At 41.1% G+C, this 21,695-nt stretch overlaps 1 protein-coding gene across 4 annotated transcripts; it reads left to right on the top strand.

The window, feature by feature from the left end:
- Nucleotides 1-3,562: 3,562 nt before the first annotated feature.
- Nucleotides 3,563-21,054, top strand: esrra (estrogen-related receptor alpha). Of its 4 annotated transcripts, none has more exons than XM_071543377.1 (8): nt 3,563-3,779; nt 5,617-5,739; nt 12,859-13,242; nt 14,251-14,367; nt 14,512-14,628; nt 15,241-15,408; nt 16,161-16,430; nt 17,428-21,054. In XM_071543377.1, exons 3-8 carry the CDS (start codon nt 12,864-12,866, stop codon nt 17,679-17,681), a joined length of 1,305 nt encoding a protein of 434 aa, XP_071399478.1. In that variant the 5' UTR covers nt 3,563-3,779; nt 5,617-5,739; nt 12,859-12,863; the 3' UTR covers nt 17,682-21,054. The 4 variants fall into 4 exon arrangements, with proteins under 4 accessions (XP_071399478.1, XP_071399476.1, XP_071399479.1 ...); XM_071543375.1 differs by having other exon boundaries at nt 14,512-14,625; XM_071543378.1 differs by having other exon boundaries at nt 14,512-14,616.
- The last annotated feature ends 641 nt before the right edge of the window (nt 21,055-21,695 follow it).

Raw genomic sequence — 21,695 nt, forward strand, 5'->3', positions numbered from 1 at the left:
GCTCACTGCTGACCAATGTAAACTGTTGAAGAGAGGGAAGACATGTGCACCAGGACTGAGCAGCTTTATAGAGGAAATACTGCAGTGTAAATGTCCTTCAGCTGTGGCGCTTTTAGCTTCTATCTCCTCAGGTGATCAGTGTTAGTGATGCGCCATTAGAAACTCTATGTCTGTGTTTCAATCTGAACAGAGAAGAGCACCTATAGGACAAAAAAGGGCAGGTGAAAATCCCTTACCCCCCCCCCACACACACACACACACACACACACACACACACACACACACACACACACGCCTATGGTTATGGTGCAGTAGCAGAGCTGTGGCTTTAGATACTTTTATAAAAGTATCTGTACACTGGTATGCCTTTTGCAATATATTTATATACATTATGTATTATTTCATTCACAGATGCCTTTGTGTTGTAAAATGTCAGATATATAAAACTTCATGCTGTCAATTAGTAAAAATCCCCCCATGGGAAAATGAATGCTGATTTTTTTTTTTCTTTTTTTAAGGAGCGCATCCAGCAGATGGCGTAAGTTGACGCTTTCCGTCCCAATAGCAATCTGAACACATGTAGGCTCAGTCTGACTTGTCATATTGTTTGGAGCTTTTGAAACGAGGCATGTCTATGCCGATTATGTTGCCTCTCGTGCAGCCTCCTCTGCATCCTACTCTCCTCTGTAGCCTATAGTAAACAGGCAAACTGTTTTTTTTTTTTAAAGGAGAAGCAGCCCGTAAATGTTAATCAGCTCTTCGGAAAGGCTATTCCAGACAAGGGCTGCGATTAGGCGGTGTGATCAGGAAGTGTGCAGGCAGTGATGATGTGCAGTGACAGTCGGTGACCTTAAACTGGAGGACAGACATTCAGCTGCTGAAACGTCACCGGTCACATTACTATCGTTTCCACAACCGGCCACTAGAGGGCGAACAGCGGGTCACTGATGTGGGAGATACTGATGTAGGTGACCATAAATTGTGCAATCATGGTAACAGCAAATACAAGCATGGACATTACTCCTCAAAATGCACAAATGCACAGTCATTTAGAGCATGCTAGAAATAGCCTAATATATTTTCCCATTTATTCCCTTCATTCCTTCCCCTATCTCTTCCCATTCATCTTGTTTATCCAAGCCTTGTGTTTATTCAGCCTCAGATGGACCAGAACAGGTTGAAGACAACCAAGCTGCTTCAAGTGTCACTTTTCCAAGTCCTCGCCTGGCTCATAATGACGAGATTGGGACAGGAGGAGGAAATCCACCGCTGGAAATAATTAGGGAACATTAAGCCGTGTTTATAATAGACTCTTCTCTCTGTCATTCATGTTATCTATGAGTCGTGAGTGGATGGGGTCCCTCTCGTGCCTTTTGTGCGCCACATGCGCAATTAGGCTACTTCTCAGTGTTTGTATTTCGGCCCACACCTGTCTCAGGTCACGGCTGGCTGTAAGCAGCACCCTTGGGACCCCTCTGGCATTCACACTGTTACCATTCATCCACATCTATTCTCCTCCATGGTTTCAACATCAGTGAATAGCCTTCCTTACTGCACTATCACGTGAGGCAACTGTAGCCCCACTTAAATCACTATATCATTATAAGGCAGTAAATCTTCACAAACAAAAAAATATTACGTGTTTCTACCACGGGCAGAAAATTAGATTATCCCGGTCTGAGTGAGTATAATAAGCATAGCATGACCAGTTTAGCCTCCGACAGGATGATAATGCAGACTCTGCACCAATATGATGCAGCCCGGCTGAATTGCAGTGTCTGCAGAGACTGTGAATGACCTTGCTTCAAGGTCGCAATGACACTGCCGTCAGTTTTTCCTCTCGTGCGCGCGCCACGAAAATCCTGTCACAGCCTCGAGCCCTCGCCGCCGTACACAGACTATTGTGGAATTAATACCGGTCCGGGTACAGAGTGTTGTCCTGCACTTTCAGAGAGGCAAATGCAAGTGTGGCTCAAACAGACTAGACTGCTACTCTGCTTATAATTAGAAACAGATAAGACAAAATGTTAGTGGGGAAATTTTCATACATCTAAAGGGAATTCTGGGTTAATACATTTTCTTTGTCAATCAATTACACGTCCTGCTTTTTTATTATTCTTTTTAAATCACGGGACACGGTTGTCAACTCCTGCGTGACAACTTTGCTTCCTCCCTCTGTGCCAGCTGTTATGGTCAAGTTACCAGGCATACTGGAGGGGAGCGGAGGGGCATACAGCCTATTTCAAGAAGCAGGACAAAGATAACTGCAAATAATTGCATTTAGTTCTCGGTGTGATGCATTACACATAAACACCGTATCTTTATCTTTCACCGTATATTTTATTTTTTCATGGATGTCTACATAGGAGATCTCTCAGAGTCGTTGCTTGGTTGTATCTGAATCTCCTTGTTTGTATCTACTACTGCTTTTCAAAGTACTCCCTGATTATCTCCTTTTCTCATCCCATTGCAGTGATCCGCTGATCTCCACTTCCTTGGCTTCTGTCCAGAAAGCGCCTGCTGTAGTAGTGGAGGGAGCCGGGTCAGTGTCACAAGACCGAGTTGACTGCATGACCACATTTTCCATGCTATCAGAAGAGGGATGTGTGTGCCTCTTGAATGTGTGTGTGTGCGCGCCTGTGGCATTGATGGGGACATTTATTCCTTCCGCAGTCCCCTAAAGCGCGTGGAAATAGGCCTATAGATAGACTGCAAATCTCCCTAAAAGCCATTTTAATATCTCTTATGAAAAGGGGCTGAACTAATCCTTTAATGAATTTTAAGATATTATGGGTTAGAAATATCACAGCAAAACTAAGTGGAAATATTATTATTGTGAAACCATAGGAGATATATACCATAAAGTAGGCTATGATAATATAAACACACAACTGAATATCACTGACATACTATAAATCCCTGTAGGAATATCATATGAATGGGGGGATGGGATGCTGCTGGAAGAACATATCCAGATTTCCATCGAGTTGCACGACATAACTAATTAGTAAAGACAATTCCCCGAAACTCACATGGCTAGTTGGGCTCTTCCGCTACAGCAGCAGCGGGCCAGGATTGAATGCAGCAGCAGGATTAGAGTGGACTAGGTCATATTTTTTTTACATTTGTTACAGGCCTTAATGCTGATGACGCTAGTGGAAGCTGCGTACGGACGTAACGGAGACACAGCAGACGCAATTGGGAAGAGGGAGGAGAGTAGGCACGGGATAGAGGCTGACGTCACTGGGCTGCGTCAAGCCAGCCGGAGAAAGCGAGAACGAGACCGGAGGTGTCGCCTTCAAAATAAGAGCGTAGAATGTGTCACTTTTGAAAAAATCAAGGAGTAGGTCAATTCCGTGGTGTATATGATATTTTCATTTAGTGTATATTAATCGTCACATATGTTTTCATTGTCACTTTGGTGCTTTGCACGACTCAAGAAAAGGTGCAACGCTATGTTCGTCACTAACGGTTTTACGTTGAAACGCTTGACCGGACGTTGTTTTTCTTCGGTCGGGCTTGACGCTGGTACGTAACTACAACCTCAGTTGTGGCAGCTAAAGACGAGAATTTATAACACCAGTGTACGGAACCGGACAGGCAAATAAGAGAGTGGTCGTCCGGCTGGTTACGGTTATTACACGGTACTGATGCCATGTTAGCAAACCTGCGAGGCTTTTACGGCGCAGTTCAACCGGTGCAGGCGGTGGATTTACCGGCCGCAGCGACTTGGCTGACTTGACTTAAAAGACAAGCCTGCGATGTTTTTGCATTTCCCAGTAAGTAGCCTCACACTGCCGAGACGGAGCACAGCATGTTTATTAATCCATTTTGTTGGAGAAACTGTCATCTGCCTAAACGATATAGCATAGTCTGTTTAATTTGCATGCACGGTTCGCCTGGCAAAGCTAAGTTTGCGTGAGCACGTTATTGGGGGTGGGGGCAGCAGCGATAAATAACTATAGCTGTAACAATTTGCCACTAAACCTACTGTCAAGCAGCATACATCTCATTCTTATAAACTGACCCTCGACTAATCCACACGGCAAGGTACAGTGCTGCAGCAATCTGTGCAATGGACTATCCTCTAATCGCCAATAAAATCCCAGGGAATGTCCCAATAATCCGCAATAAAATGGGATATGTCGGCAATGTATGGAGTGAATGACGGATGCAGGCCATCCGGAGGAATCAGATGCAGGAATCAGGACTGTCCTCGTCTGGTTCTCTGTCCTCGATCCTGGGCAAATTGCACCCACACTTCTCCAACTAGGCTATAACAACCCGGCTTTGCATTTGGACCCCCCTGCGTTATTCTATTCTGTATCTATTCTCTATCTTAACACGGTGACCTGTGCAAGTCACCGACCCTACTGGACCAGGATTGGGATTTCTGATTTTAAAGACATAATCCACTTTTGCAATTAACCTTTCACCGGTCCGAGATCAGTAGGCAAGGTCACCCCTGACTGCTGTTCTCGCCGCCTCCACGGTGTGCCGCATGTAAAGCCCTCAAATGAGTTTAATGTACAGTATGTTGCACTATCAGTGACCTATCACACGCTGACTAACACCGCTGGAGCAGCCTCCTTAATATCAGAGATAAGAAACCTTTAAAGCAATTCAAGAGAAACGAATTAGGAGTGCAGAGCCACGCCATGCTGGGAAGTTTGACGTTTCAATTGTGAGGAGAGAAAAAAAAGTGTGTGCAGAGAAAACATGTAGCCCAAGCAATCAGTTGAGTTTATGCCAATTAATAGTTTGTTATACACTTTCCCTATAATGTTGCTGTAATAGTGAGTGAATGAAATCTTAAATGCATGGTGAACTTTTCAAAATAAAGTTCAAAATAAAGGTTCTAATTGTCATGTTTTATGGTAGGCCTAATTTCCAAGAAACTATAGTGCTTCCATACGAATTTGTCTCTACATATTGCAGTCTTGCAGCTCAAGGTTAAACTTGCATGAAAAAAAACATCTGAGCTCCTATTTGATTGCTTTATTTAATGTTGTCTTCTTTTTAAAATGTCCAAAGCTACTAGTCATATTTACATTTTATATGTCTAAATGTATGTTTCATTTTACCTTTTCTTTTTAACCAGTCTCTTTAATTATTTACAGAGAATACAGAGAAAGTAAGCAAGGAGAGTGCGAGAGACAAGGTGTTGGTTTTACTCTGTCTGTCCTTCAAGCATTCCAGTGACTGTGACCTTTGGAGTGTGTCACCGAACATAAGGGGGAGGGGAGGAGAGAGAGGAGTGAGCAGAAATGTGTAAAGATACAGTGGGCTATGTATTTTAGGAAGGGGAAAGTCAGTGCTAAGGGCATGTAGGTACCATACTGCCACAGAGGAAATTAAGATATTGTCACTATAAAGGTTCTCTGCTGTACATTTGAAAACTGGCACTGGTCAGCAGGACCTGATTCATTGTTTTATTGATGATAAGAGAATACTTCCAACTTGGACGTCATGGTAACCATCGTGAAACCTAATTGTACACTGTATAATTCTGTGTTTTTGAAAGTTAAAATCACAGATGGGAGGTCAAAATGGAAAATGACTGAATAACTAAATTCTGTGACTGCACTCAAAAAAACTTTTTTGCCTCTTTTGCAGGTGTCCTGATAACTGGAGAGTTCACCCCATTTTCTTGGCCTATACTCCAAACCAATAGCACTTCAGTGAGCTGCCACCGGAAGAGACGGATAAATAGGCTCCGAACTGCAGTTTGGTAAACAGGTAATGAGTCTTTTCGGCTCTCTTTTATTGCTGATGCAAACATTATCTTACTATGCTATGCTTCAGTTAGGATCCAGTGTGTTATTTGTGTAGTGTAGTGTAGCACAAAACCTCCCTTACAGTTAGGGCTGGGCGGTAATTCTATATTATCGTTTATCATCTTTCAGTGGAATCATATCGTGAATTTGGGATATCGTGGCACACAATTCTGGTGTCTAAATTGATGATAACAAGCAAATGTTATTAAAAAACTATGGCTACTACTACTAGGCTATTATTTGAAAATCACACGACACCTAACATTACCATTACATGTTCAATGGGATGAACATTAATTTGATTATTTAACATGTGATTTTGTGAGCCATATTGTGATGTGTATCAATATAAAGAAAAATGATGATATTGGTGATATTGATTTCAGCCACATCGTCCAGACCTACTTACAGTCATCCTTGTTTTGACCATGCAGTTGTTTTCAAGGCAGCTCCAGATATGAAGCTTACTATGCCTAACATTACACACTAAGACGGCTAACCTCCTACAGATGGCAACAGCAGTAACCTGTGACTGGAAAGCTGCTGGTTTGAATCCTCAGACCTTCTGGGAAAGCAGACAAATGTTGGCTTTTCCTCTCCATAAATAACCATATATGATGTTGCCTTGAGCAAGGTAGATAAACCAGTGTGATGCTGATTAGTAGACTGCAATGTAAGACTATGTTGTACTTGGAGGTGGCAAATTTAGTGCTGACTAAAAGGACCTGACTAATAGACAAGAGGAAGGATGGAGACATGGAAGAGGAAAGATAAGCAAAAAGAATGGAGAATGATCTTGAAAATGTTGGCATGAATTATGAAAATTGTATAGGATCATTTGGGCGGGATGGGGGGAGACTCTATTATTATCCAATACAGCTGAAAATCCCATCAAACTTATGTACATAAATCTTCTAAATCTTACTTATTTGTCATCCAAAATACTAAGGGGGTGAAGCTAAACCAAAATAATGTGTTGCTGTCGTTTTGAGGATTCTGCTGTAATTCTGAGGACAAAAGAGCTGCTTGTTTCATGAAAGCAGAGCCAGTGGCTCCAACACAGTTGCACCTTTGAGTGTATTATACTGACACTACTGAGTTGTTTTTTTCTTACTTGGTTTCACTGAAAAGGATGGGAGCCTGAAATAGCAGGCAGTGATTTCCCTATGAATGAAGGCAGTTATGACACAGAAGCAACAAAGGATTAATGATGGTGAAGAGTTTCATTCCAAAATGAGATATCCACCATTTGAAAACGCCTCCTCTAACAAAATGACAGCTGATATTAAAGTCCATTATGGGTAACTGCTGAAGTTAGGAAACAGATATGTGTTTGAGGATTTAATCATCTGCGGTTTTGATGTATTGACTGATGAAATTTAGGAAGCAAAAATGGATATATAGTGTTTTGGAGTGAAACCCTTCAAGTAGTAAAGGGAGGGGAAGATAAGATTGCACTGAAATGGTAAAAAATGACCGGAGGGTATCTGAGAATTTCCAAAAACCTAAAGTGAGGAGAAAGGCATCAGTCTGAAGGGCACATTGATGTTTTAACTTTGCCTGAAGATCACACTTTTGGGACATTGTTTTTTTAATTTATGAGGAGGCCTTAGGGCGCTGCTTTTTACATTTTATACAGGCCAATGTTGCAAAAAGGCTTTCTGCACCATTTTCGTTTCAGCAGTATTAATATTATTTTAATGTTATTTCAATGTAATAGAACTGAACTCATCCAACATAATGTAAAGCAAAATGTTCAGAAATCTGCTTCCAAATGCATGCAAAACTCATTATCACCTTTCATGAAATAACCACCAATCACCAGTCAAATGCTAGTAAATCTTGGCAGACAGCCACCCATCATTTGGGTGCTCTTTTGTATTCTTCTTGGTAAAATAACTTGAGCCTTTGATTTCATTACCATTATGTGCTGATAGTTCATTTACTGTCAGTTAGCTTGTATGAAGCTGCCAGTTTAGAGCTGAACAAATGTCTCCAAGACCACACAACAGCTTTACAACCACCTTTTTTTTTTTGGATGTTTTTATGTCCCCACACCCTCTCAGGATTTATCTTTTTGTGAATTTTACCCATGAGCTCTAGTGTGTGTGTGTGTGTGTGTGAGAGTTTGTGTAAATAAGTGAGGACGTTTTAGCAGAATAAATGTTCAGTCGTCCTGTTGTCAGGTAGATAAGGGTGAAAACTCTCCTCATTTCGGGTAATCCTGTCAAACGGCGTTACAGATTGTTTGTTCTCCAGCTGCAAACACTAAGAGGTGTGTATGATGAAGTAGCTACTGTATATCCATCCTTTTTATTTAACGAGACCCATTTATCATTAGTGAGAAAGCCTCTTTGTAGCCCGGCCCAGCCATATGTATTAAGACCTCCCATCTCAACAGTCAACACGAGCTAGCAAGCGTTAGCTACTCTTTTGAGGCGTTTTAAACAAGTTGAGCCGGTAAATTACGTTTGGGGACAACAATTTTTTCAAACTTGTGCGATGTTATAACGTGGGGAGACGAAAGCACAGTAGTCACCGTTGCCAGGTAAGCTGCAGTACAGCCTGGGCTGGAGAATAAGCCTCGGCCCCAGGAAGAGAGAGCTGGTCAGTCAGGATTAGAGTTAGCTAGCTAGCGAACGTTAGCTAACCTGCAGTGGTAGCTAATGCTAACGTTACCCCAGCATGTTGGTGGATCAGTTTAGAGTGCATTACTCACGTTATCCATAATCTGAAACTGTACGTATTTAGCTAACGTTATGCTTGTAGTACATACTGTTATCTCAGATTTATCCAGTCGAATAAGTGACCAATGAGCTATCAAGTCCTTCTTTTTCTATTTTCTACTAAAATAGACGTTTCTCCCTTTGCCAAGGCAGAGTTGCACATGGTATTGATGCTCTGCACTGCTCAAAGCCTGAGACAAACTGAATCCCATTGCTGGTATTCAGGACTCATGGACTAGTCCTCATGGTCTTGTCTGATCCATTCATTGAACTTGTAAACGCAGTCCAAAGAGGCTGAATTTAAAAACAGTCGAGATTTGCTGTCACCCCTCTGGCTGCCTGCAAAAGTGCTACCTTATAGACAAGTCCAAGAGGGGGCAAACTCCAGACACAGTGCATTACTGCCAACTACTGGATTTATCATTAATTGCTTTATTTTCAAGAACCAAGACAAAAGGGGAAACATCCCACATCTTACTCTTATTTTTCAGACTAATTACATCACTCAGACCCTTGGACCTGAGATTATTGTGTTACCTACCACAACAGTAGTTATAATAATAATAATAATAATATGTGATACTTTGTTTGTCTTGGGAGGCAGATTTATTTTTGTGTGCTCCCCCCAGGGGAGGTCAGAGGTCAGGGTCAGCTGCAGAACATTGACCCTGGAGCTGGTAGGGATCCAGTGTCTGGCTCAGTAGCTTGAACACAGGATGTCCGAGAGAAAGATGGTCTCCCTAACCATTAGCACACCCCGCTACCCCTAAATGTTATGTATATTTTCGTTTGCTTTGCTGTGTCCCCAATATCCAAAAAAATGCTCGAAACATATACAGTATGGCATCTTTGTTCTCTTTGATTTGATCTTGATCTACTGGTCTTTTATTTTCTTTGACACTTTGACATCCAGGAACTGTTTCGGTTCTCCTCACAGCGTCAGATGATAGGCCTGATATTGAAATTGTACACCCTTGGTCGCTTTTAAAATTGTATTTTAATACACATGCTCAGACTTAAAGTATTCATCCACACAACAGAGGCAAAAGTAGGCCACAGGTTAGTTAAAACAAGAGTGTTTGGTTTCAGTTGGTATTATTCTTACACAACACCAAGAAGAGTCTGACTTTTTTAAGTAATGCACTCTTGATGCCCTTGTGAATAAATAGCTATCATGTAACAATTCTTCATAATCTGCAGAATGACTTAGACAGAGACAAGCAGAGGACTGAAAATTCATCATCTGGCCTTATTGCTCAGCCAGCCCCCAGTTAATCAATCAATTACAATTGATAGCCTATTTCAGCACAACTGTATATCATTAAGTAAATACCCAAATAAGAGCCATTTTTAAACTGCAACACCTACTAGAACTGATCCTGAAATGGGCCCAGGAGCGAACCTGGGGCTTAAACCCAAAATGACCCCAACCACCTATATGTATAGGAAATCCTACTGCATGGAAATGTAGGCTACTCACTGCGGTCGAGGCATTGGAACATTGGACCGACCATAAGCAATGCATTTCCAGTATTGCAACACTACGTAAACATGCAGGTTGCAACTGGATTATCTATCCAACTGATTAGGGAAAAAAAATGCCGGGTCATTGCATTGGATTGCCAGTTTTATATGCAGGAGAAAATCACAAGTCACTTTCATGTGTCAACTGGGTTGAGGCCATTTGGGTTGCACTGGTCCCGATATGGTCCTCACATAGAGATCAATTAAGCTGGAACAAGAGTGCATTAGTCTGAGTAATGGATTCTTCGGCTCCACGTTAATGTAGTCAGTGATGAGTTGAAGTATTACGAAAAGAGACAGACATGGTGCAGACTAGAGTACATGCACCCACCCCGTTTCACCTTCTATCCCTCATTTTCACCCATTCTGTGCAGGTTGCACCCTTATCTTCATTTGCTAAGCAGCCTCAGGAACACAGTCAGTGTTTGGCTGTCTCCTTACTGGGAGTCCTTATGGGGGTTTAATTACAGGAGTGGCGTGGCTGTGTTCTGGATTAATGACCCTAATCTGCGGAGCACAGAGAAGGTTGAAGCTGGGATTGCGGTCACTTTCTCTTCTCTGCCCATAGTGTCCTTGCACTCTCCCAAACACAAAAATTCACCCACTTGCATGCAAGAAACACACCTCCTTACATACACACACACACACGCGCACACACACGCACACACACACACGCACACACATTTTATATTAAGATATCTTTGTGCCAAAGAGATTAGGCTACTTTTAGACTAATTGTCTCATATATGTAATGGCTGCATTGTCTGATTGGCATTAAGAATCCAGACATCAGTGTTTGGCATTTGGACAAATCTATTTGCAATTGAATCACAGCTAAAAAGCATTCAACAGTATTACTCATAGTGGTCTAACCATTCACATTACTCATGGCCGAGTTCGCATTTGATGCAGCATAGTCATAACTCTATACTCTTAATAAATTTAATCTTCTTCTTAATTTTAATTTTCCTTTTTTATCCAAAGGAAGTTTTATTTCTTCCTTAGCATAACTTTGGGCAGCATTTTTGCATGTTGCAAGAGCAAAACAAAAACTTGTCTATTGTCTAAACTTAGAGCTATTGACTCACTAAAGGATGTGAGTCACTATCATGCAGTCTGAAAAAGTGCTTTTAGATTAGACAATTAGATTACAATTAGATTTCAGTTCTTGAGAATTCAGTTTGCGTCTTTGTGGCAACCTCACCCTCAGAGAATCGCCTGTCTTCCATGTATTATGAAGAATATAGCTTTGATGCTTGTTGGATAGAATTCTGTCATTCTGAATAATATGGAGATTAGAAAGACAAATTCTAATGTTTTACTGGCAAGTATAAATGCTAAACATCTATTGCAGTGATCGGCAACTGGCAACCTGCAGACTGCATCTGACCACTGCACCCCTTAAATTTTGCCCCAATGTCATTTTTTTTCTCATTTATTAAGTTATAGGTGCCAACACAGAATGATATTAACCACAATTTGGAGACTCGTGAGCCTCCAGTGTGCTTGTATTTGTTATAATACACCTATCTTATTACATTTCATACACAAGAAGATATATTTATGTATTTATGTCAGGTTTTTTTTTTGTCTGTGTTTATCCACTGTAGGATAGAGAGCCACTCTGTACTGATTGTGATCACTGAGAGGCAATTATGAATTGCAAGTACCTAGGCATTAGCAGGCAAGCAGGATGTTGCAGCATTCTGGCTGCCATATTTGAACATAAGTTATGCGTCTGTTTGAAGAGCACAGTGGTCACTCTGTCTGATCGTAGTGACCTTCATCCAGTCACCTTGCCTACTTTGACCTCTAGAAATGTCACAGACAAAGAATTCACACTGGGGGGACATTTAGAGGATGTGATGTTTCAGATCAGGTGTAAGAACGACATATTTGGTTCTTCTTTTGTTAGGTGGCTCTTATTCTGCTATTTTAGGCTCATTAGACAATATAAGAAGTGTGTGTGTATGTATGTATGTATATTAAAGCTACTCATCTTTGGCATTGTGAGATTGAGACACTGAGAGTTTCACTAATTCTGAATGAGTTTTCAGATTCAGGAATTACTTGACCAGAACAATTTCACTAAAAAGAGGCTACAGCTGCAAATATTTGGCAGACAATCTGACTCAAACCCTGCTTCATTTGCAGTGCGCTTGCTGTGCTCATTCAGAGTGCAAAGATCTGTTGGGTTTTGTACTCACAGCCTTCACACTGACTCAGTCCTCTAGGTAGTTTTTGCCTTATGCTTATTGTAAAATAATGGTGCACAACCCAGTAGTAATTTATAATATTTTAAATCACTACATGATTCAGGCTAACTTTGCAAAGGCGTCATCTTGTTCACAGCATGTCCTAAACTGTGGGGTTGATGCCACATTGTTCTTTGTTTTTTTTTATGTGTACAGTCGATTATTGTATAGGCAGGCATAGATTTTTGTGTGTCCTGCCCTTATTCTTTGTGCCTTTGATAATTTTCTATCTTATAAAAAAAGATAACATGATAAATAATTGATGGCTGTTAGGAGTTTTTGGCATAGTAGGCAGGAATGCAATATTTTTAGGAAATCATCTAGGGGAATTCTAATTCTTTCAAACTGCTTTGCAGTCCGTTTGTTTTATAAGGTGCGTAGTACCAGAAACCAGTCTTGGCCAGATCAGATTTTGTGGGTGGAGTCTTGTGATCTGGTACCATATTACTGGATTTAAAAGACAGTAGAGATGTGAAGTGCAAGGGTAGCTTCAAATAACAAAAACAGATCGCATTCCTCAAACACTTTTTTCTCTGATCCCTCTTTGTCGTTTTTCTTCCTTTCCTTCCCCTCTAGACGTCATGTCTTCCAGGGAGCGTCGGTCAGATCTCTACATAAAGGCAGAACCAAGCAGTCCAGAAGGAGGCGGGGGAGGTCGGATCAGCCCGGGCGGGGCGTCCTCAGACTCGTCCCAAAGCGGTGGCGGTGGGACCAGAGGAGACGGTGCCAGGCGTTACTCCCCACCGCTCTACACGCCCGCTCTGCGCTGCCACTTCAAGGAGGAGGGTGGCGACGGGGCAGAGGAGGGCTCTACCGGCAGCGGAGGAGGGCGGTGCAAGTACGCCCTGAGTACACTACCCAAGAGGCTGTGCTTGGTGTGCGGGGACGTGGCTTCAGGCTACCACTACGGTGTGGCGTCATGCGAGGCCTGCAAAGCCTTCTTCAAGAGAACCATCCAAGGTGTGTGCCGGGTCGAAGCTGAATGTTTCTATAGTGGCACAATGAATGCATTCCTCTGACAATTTATGTAATGGAAAAAGCTGACTTGTTTGATGTTTGGAGTGTATATTTATTGTGTTTAATGCTCCTTCATCAGTGGGGCCGGCTGCATGACTCTGACCACCTTTCTTCACTTGTCAGAGCCTTTTCATCTTTTAAAACACACAAATTCCCATGGAGGAAGGACTCTTTCATTGCTTTTGAAAAACATTATCACAAATTATCATTAAGAAAATTTGGCAGCTGGATCGTGGTGTCATTATAATCACAGCTGCTTGTTCCACAATAAGGATCATTTTCAAGAACTATAACTTTATCTTTTTAAAAATCAATCAAAGATAGATATAAGTATGTCAAATCTACATTTTTACTTTGGTCATTTTTTTTAAAACTATATCCACTCAAATGTATGCCCATAGAAAATGTGGTATGTCAGAGCTAAATTTACCATCTCTAAAATACTACTATTATCACATTTGCTCAGAAATATGGAGAGTGTGAACAGGGTTGATGAACTTGTTAGGACTGTTAGAAGAACTAAGGATGTTCCTACTGCAGGAATGACAAAGGACCCACATACTAATGGTGTTATTCTTTAACATGCCTCATTACAAACAATTTAACCACAACCAACCCCATATGATACCATATATAATGGTACGTTAAACAAAAAACACAAGATCCCACTCTGTAATTGTGTATGCATGTTGGTTTGTATAGTTCTCTATCCGTATGTCAAAGAAGGTCAGGTGGATAGGCCAAAAACTGAGAGAAACTGCAACTTGGCATCTAATTTTCAGATAGAGGTTTGTGATTTCCACTGTGAGTAAATTGTGTGTTTAAAAGATCAGAAAGAGGATGGTCAAGAAAATTGAAGGGGGTTGGGATTCATATTGAATTCCCAACCAAATTTTTATTCTTTCTTCATCTTCTTAACTCTAAACTAACATTTTGTGTAATCCCCAAAAGGTAACATTGAATACAGCTGTCCGGCATCAAATGAGTGTGAGATCACCAAAAGGCGCAGAAAGGCTTGCCAGGCATGCCGCTTCACCAAGTGCCTCAAAGTAGGCATGCTGAAAGAGGGTGAGTGGTGATGATAGTATGCAAATTTTGTTGCGTTAACAAAACCAGCAACTGTTTTAGTCAGGCTTTGATATCATATTTAAATTTGAGACATGCTGTGTTTCCCAGCCATAAATCCTCATTCTTCCGTGTTTTATGATGTAGGAGTTCGTCTTGACCGGGTCAGAGGAGGAAGACAGAAGTACAAAAGGCGTCCCGAAGTGGAGAATGCAACATACCAGAGTGCCCCTCTACCCCTGAGAAAGGAGGGTGAAAAAGGTGGTTTTTAGGTTCTTATTAGATTTGTATTCTACGACAGGCAACATAGTGCAACAATCTTGTTCAATTTTTATTCTACAACAGGCGACATTGTAACAATATAAGAGAGCATGTTTTTGGTTTAGGTTTACTTGACTTGATCAGTTGTCACACTGCCTACTATCAGCCAAAGCTAAATTATGTTCTGCAAGTTGCTCCATTTGTAGTTGTACCATTTATAGGAGTACCTCACAGTGCTAATTTAATGATTCCTGATTCATTTTACTCCATCTTAGGATTTGAGTAAGTTTAAAACAAAAACTGTGAACCATGTAGAAACAAGAATACCCTGTGTCTGTTTATGTGTGTGTGTGTGTGTGAGATAGATTGGTAAAGCAGTTGCAGCAGAGCGGTCTCAAGCCTATGATTGAAATTGGAATATAGATACTTGCAATGTGAATACAGTAGTCCCAGTTACATACAGACCTGCATGTTGTATAATGAAAACCTTTAATCTATGCATTTAGATAATGACAGTGTTGATATTTTGTGCACTACCACATCTGTGAATGTATATTACTATTTTTTAATCTGTGCATCACATTAACACATCATTTTCTGTGTGTTTTGTGACAGGTTCCTCCAACATCATTGTATCCCACCTACTAGTGGCAGAGCCAGAAAAGTTGTTTGCCATGCCCGACCCCCTGCAGCCTGATACAGCCCAGCGCACGCTCACCACCCTCTGTGACCTTGCTGACCGCGAGCTGGTTGTCATCATCGGTTGGGCCAAACACATTCCTGGTAAGGGATGCAGGAAGGGTGAAATAGGGGAGCTGAGATAGCGACAGCAGGGTAGCAGCGGTAGAGAGATGCAGTGATCTGATCTCAGTGACTGGGAGGAAACTCACCGTATCATGTTTCACATGGGCCGTGACTTCAGGGTCTATTTTCAGAGAATTAGAATACTGACCATTATAAAATGGCCTGGGTGAACTTGATTCTGATGGCTGAAAGGTGTAATTGATAGAGGTAAGATAAACTCATTTGAGCATTGGATTAGCTCTCAGTTCTTCAGTTAAATACCAAGTTGGAGTATTTTAACCTGGTATTGGGCCCATTCTGAGTAGACGGCTTTCAGGTTATGGCCATATTGGAGGTCTACTCCTCTTGGGCAACAATGGCTGTGAACAGCTGATTGCATTTCTAAACAGAACTGAAAAGACGTGGTTAATGTCTGTGCTGCATTGACTGGGAACTGATCATTTCACCACTGATAAATCTGATTAATTTTGTGCTTACATGATATCAGCTGGTTAGTTAGCAAATCATAGCATCTGATCAGCTAGCCATCACTCTAGTTGTGCTGACAAACCAAGTTCAACCAGTTAACAGCTAGTGGGTGGTTAGCTGTTGTACAAGCTTCAGATGGGCCAGTAGCTACCTACATAGCTCACTAGTTGGTCACTGTAAAGACACCGGACCACCGCTCGCTAGATTGTAACCATCCAGATTTCTTACATCAGTTGATTGAAACATATACTGTTCCCCCGCAGGCTTCCTGTCGCTGTCCCTAGCAGACCAGATGTCTGTGCTGCAGTCCGTGTGGCTGGAGGTGCTGGTGCTGGGTGTAGCGTACCGCTCCCTCGGCTGTGAGGATGAGGTGGTGTTCGCAGAGGATTTTGTTCTGGATGAGGAGATGTCACGTGTCGCAGGACTGACGGAGCTAAATGCAGCCATTAGTCAACTTGCTCGCCGTTTCCGTGCCCTAAACGTGGACCGTGAGGAATTTGTCATGCTAAAAGCCATCGCACTCACCAACTCAGGTAATTTTGGTGTACATCACCAGTGTAGTTGAGCATTTATACAGGGCATATACCATATACTCAGTAGTAATCTTGTGTATACCCAGTGGGAAAACAGTTTTTCTAACCTACTTTTGCTTACATCTTACAGAATTCTTATTTTCATGTATGTAAATTGTAGTTTTTCACATCACTAACCATGATTAAACCAACCTGAGACCTAAAAGTGAACCTTAGTGGTGGTATTGATCACAAAACTAAATGGAATATACATAACACAAAACATGGCTCTCCACCCCCATCATAGTGACACACACTGAGAATTACTATTTGGGCTCTAGACCTTTTTTGTGATTAGTACAAACGAGTTGTTGTATCAGCAACTACAACTGTGGGACTGTATACCTCTTGCCATATGGAATGAGCTAGTAAATCAAGGATGTTATCAATCGTCTAATTGGTAAATTTGGCGTGGGTGGCGGCAAAGAGAATAGATCGGGAGGGGCGGGGGGCAGACAACATCTGTTGTTCAGTTTTTAGTTGGAAGTGCTGCATTACTTAGTATCTACTGCACACCCACTAGATGTGATTATGCGCATGTCAGCCTGACAACATGAAGATCTTCTAGGTCCAGCGTCTTTTAATGGACTATATGGTTTTGTTTCAGGTTTGAGGTGAAGACTAGTGAAAAAAACAAAACAAGAAACAAAAAAAATCAGTTTAATTTCTGAAGGTCTTTTGGTCTTCGGCAGGCAGGTCTACTATGGCAGAGACATACAGAACAGAGATGAATATAGAACAGAGGAGTGTCATGAGGTCCACTCACGATTACTGTCAACAACAGATCATCCACCATGGCTTGCTTGCACTACAGATTCACTATTTGTTTTGTAAATAAAGGCTGCCATTAGTTTGTACCTGTGTTAAATGACCTAGTCAGACAGGCTTGAACTCTTTTCCTGTGGCAAAAACTGAGTAAATAGCAGCACCCTAACACACAGCCTCACCTTTCTTCCAGACTCTGTTTACATCGAGGACATGGAGGCTGTGCAGAAGCTACGGGACCTCCTCCACCAGGCGCTGTTGGAGCTGGAGTGCCAGCGGCGCCCCGAGGACCCCCAGCGGGCAGGACGCCTCCTCCTTACGTTGCCTCTCCTCCGACAGACTGCCGGTCGTGCTCTCACCACCTTCTACAGCATCAAGACCCGCGGTGGCGTACCCATGCACAAACTCTTCCTGGAGATGCTGGAGGCCATGATGGATTCCCCCTAGAGGGAGAAGCAGCGAGAGCAAAGAGGACGCAGGGAAAGACTTAACACAGATCTTAGTCTACGAGAGTGAATGAGTTAGTGTGAATGGAAAGATTTTATTAGGGAATTAATAATGAGGAAGATAATCCCTTTTCTATTGAGGCTACGTGAAGAAAGAATAAGAATATGAGGAAAGAAAAACCTCATGTATTCATGTCCCCAAGCGGGAGTCAGTTATTTAAGTCATAACTGCCAAACTTCAGTGAAAGGCTCCGAGATCCACATCAATCCAAATGTGGGAAAAAACCTGAAGTGAAAACATTGAACGTGAATGCCAGAATACCATTCAGTTTCTACCATCCTTCTGGTGTGTTCCATCACAGCATTTATCTGCAGTTGCATAACCACTGAAGAACGACGTTGAGGTACCCAAGACCAGACTGCAACCATGTGGCTTTTGACCTTTTTGCAAATAATGCAATATCTACTCACGAAAGCCATAATGAAATATCTGGCAAACGGCCATTGACAAAGGGTCCAGTGTAGGGTCAGATTGACACGCACCGAGGAGTGCTTGTATTTACTATAGTTTAGTGTGCCTTTTATAGGCAAATTCATAGGAATTACTTGCAATATGTTAAAAGCAATACAATGACTCGATTGTCAGTCTGTCACATTTAAAATGTGGATAAAATGGTGAGGCAAGCAGTTGTGTGTACATCAGTGGTTCTCAACTCCGGTCCTCAAGACCCAGAGTGTGGTTGGTTTTCATTCTAGCTGTCTAATAGAGACTGATTTAGGCCCAGGACGCCAGGTGAATGCAATTAACTACCTGGTAGGATAGAAAACCATCAGCATTCTGGGTCCCGAGGGCCGGAGTTTGGAACCACCGGTGCACACAGCAGGTGATGTGGAGAATGCTTTATAAAAGGCTGTGCAATTGATCTTTAGTCCAAGAAAAGCGAATATAAAGATTGTGTACTCAGAAAATGCTCTACTTGGAAGTTAATATATTCAATGTTGTATGTAAATCCTATAGACACACAACAAACTGGCTTCCATACAGGCATGCATGTGTGTGCGTGCGTGTGCAATCAAAAACCAATGAGATACACCGAGATCAGGGAAAAACACTACTCTTTGACATTAAAGCCAGTGTGGCTGGAGCAGTGGTTATAAGAGAAGAGGAACGCAAATGCCTGATTTGCTTTTTTTATATTATCCTCCTTCACCAGATCTAACCGACATTTTTGACTCTAACAGAATGTGATGTTCAAAAATGATGGTGTCCTTCGTGACCTATTTGATTTGTGGATTATAATGTGTAACACTAACTCATACGATTGATAGTTGTCATAAGATTTCGCTGCGTTTTTTTGCAGTAGGTGAAGAGCGTTGCATAAAGGATCTTAATTGTTTTCAATATGAGATCTCTCTGTTATGTACATCTGTTGAAAGTTATTAGTGCCCATAATGGGCTCAGGGCAACGAGAAATGCAACATATTATCCTCATTTTGGAAGTTACAACCTTGTGTAAGACCATTCTGAAAGTCCTTTTCATTGTTTGGCTGGTTTGTATACTTATGATGTAAATGATTATTTCAATATAATAAGCTTCACATGCCATGCACAACTATCTGATGTCAGAATCGGATCCCTAAAAGTAATATTTTAACATTTTGCAAGTTGAAGTGGCAAAAGGGCCATTAATCTTACAGCCATGTAGAATTCCAGTTAAATAATCTGCAGAAACATGCAATTTATAACAAACATAATAAAGCCAGCAAAATGTGACAGAAATTCCCAGATACAATTCTATTTGTGCAGCTTACAATTTATTGAAATTTGTAAAAACTTGAAACTCTTGCTTTTTCATACATTTTACTTTCTAGGATTTCAAGCTACCTTATTTAGATTGTGACACTCAGCTGTGGGTTTGGAATTGAAATAAAGCGATCCGTTGAGAATATTATGAATGCTACTTGTTTTTAAAAACGTAATAAGTTGTGTATTTTCTGAAATTGATTGTCATTTTAGGGATCAATTTACTCTGCTATATAGATGGTGTGCATGGTGAGGCTACAGAGGGATACCACAAGAGGCAGAGTTGGCCGGTTAGCCAGATAACTGTGGAGACAAAATATGTAATTTTTGATGTTTTGAATAATTTGTGAAGTTAAACTTGGATATTGGATCTTATCGATGTGCAGTTGTATCAACTGAATACCACCTGAGAACTTTTTTTTTGGTTTTTCCTAACTTTTCGAGGTATCTGGCTGATTAATTGTGCTTCTTGAAATACCCCCCAGTACTCGGTACAAGGTGGCACACACTGATAAGCTGAAGGGCAAGCCGACATTTTATATGGTTTCACAGCATTATTGGTGCACCCCAAAAGCACTGGAGGCCTTCTGGAGGCAATTCACAGCATTTCAAATTTCCAAAACAGTTTCAACTTTTAACACACAGCTCTTTGGCCAGATTCTCTTTTAATAGTATTAGCGGCAATTGTTAAGTCGGCTGTTCAGCAGCTAGCACTCTGGGGAAGTGACTGCTATCTTCAGCTCAAGTTGACTTTCATGTTCACCTGTGTTCAAATGTGTTTGGTTTTGTTTTCACCTATCCTGTTCAACTCTTCATGGGTCCCGAAAGTGTGAAATAATACAAGATTTCATTGGTTACAGCTTCCCGTCTTGTAAAAATGTTTTGATTTTTTTTCTCCTTTGTTTCTGATTTGTTGTTTACTAACTTTTATTTCTCAATTAACAATTAGAGTTCTGGAAAAATATGTACACAAACATAGATGCTGGGTCCAGTTAAAGAGTTGTTTAAAAAAAAGTTTGTCTCCTTGGTCATTTACACAAAGCTAGATTTTTCATAAACATACCAATATGTTGTAGGTACGGTGGGGTGAGCGGCTGGGTCATTTGCAGTGTCACTGTTTAAATTATACAGTCATTTGTAGTTTCTATTACGTATGTGCGCATTAATATAAATGAGCAATACAAGAAATTACCAAACCTCTCTCACATTTCCTTGTATAGCCACAGTGTAAATTTAACATTGCCAGTTATAATGAAGAATAGCTGTACTAAATGTTATATTATTTAGAAGTTAAAATCAATGTTTGTATTTTGAAAGACTATTTAAATGATTAAATTCTATTTTTTACTCAATTTACTGTTGTTTATTGACACTTGCTTTATTTTTGTGTGTGATAATGGCTGTGAATTTCTGTGTATAGGCTACTTTTTTTCATTTAGATAAAACAGTTTAATGTCCATGTCTAAACATGTCCACATAAAAATCACTGTGAAAAAAGTGAAATCTTCCACTCTGAAGCAACAGGTAGTGGATTATTGTAGGTGCTTTGTGCTGTGTAATAAATGGACACACCACCACCACATATCATTGGTCTCATTATGTCTCCGTGTGTGTATGTATGTGTGTGTGTGTGTGTGTGTGTGTGTGTGTGAGTGTGTGTGTTGGAGGGGGATAGATAGACGTCTCCTCATCGTCAAACTTCAAAACGTGGTGGGTCTTGGCTTACAAATGTCCTTAATAAATGTGGAAAGTTTGATATCTAGGTACATCTCCTTAATATCTTTTCATTTCCATCTCATCTTTTACATAAAAAAAATACATCTAGTGATTCATATTTTGACCATCCAGTGCACATGACAACAAACAGCTAAATCACTGATTAAACTAACACAAATAGTTTGTTAGGATTATGTTAGTATTAAAAAATATGTGGTGTGGATGTGTTGGGAGTGGTAGATGGGTGTGTACCCCACTGTTTTTATTGGCTTTTTAATTGTATCAATTGTATTTTTATGCCTCCGCGCCGGCGACAACCGTGGCCTCATGAACGCTATATCTCAGAAACGCCTGGAGGGAATTTCATTAGGTACATCTGGCACAAACATCCACTTGGACTCAAGGATGAACTGATTAGAATTTGGTGGTCAAAGGTCAAGGTCACTGTGACCTCACAAAAGACGTTTTTGGCCATAACTCAAGAATTCTTACGCT

Source organism: Centroberyx affinis, unplaced genomic scaffold (assembly GCF_046629955.1).
Source record: "Centroberyx affinis isolate AG114_WGS23_722 - 3 ecotype Tasmania unplaced genomic scaffold, CSIRO-AGI_Caff_v1 ptg004309l_1, whole genome shotgun sequence".
NCBI classification, from domain to species: Eukaryota; Metazoa; Chordata; class Actinopteri; order Beryciformes; family Berycidae; genus Centroberyx; species Centroberyx affinis.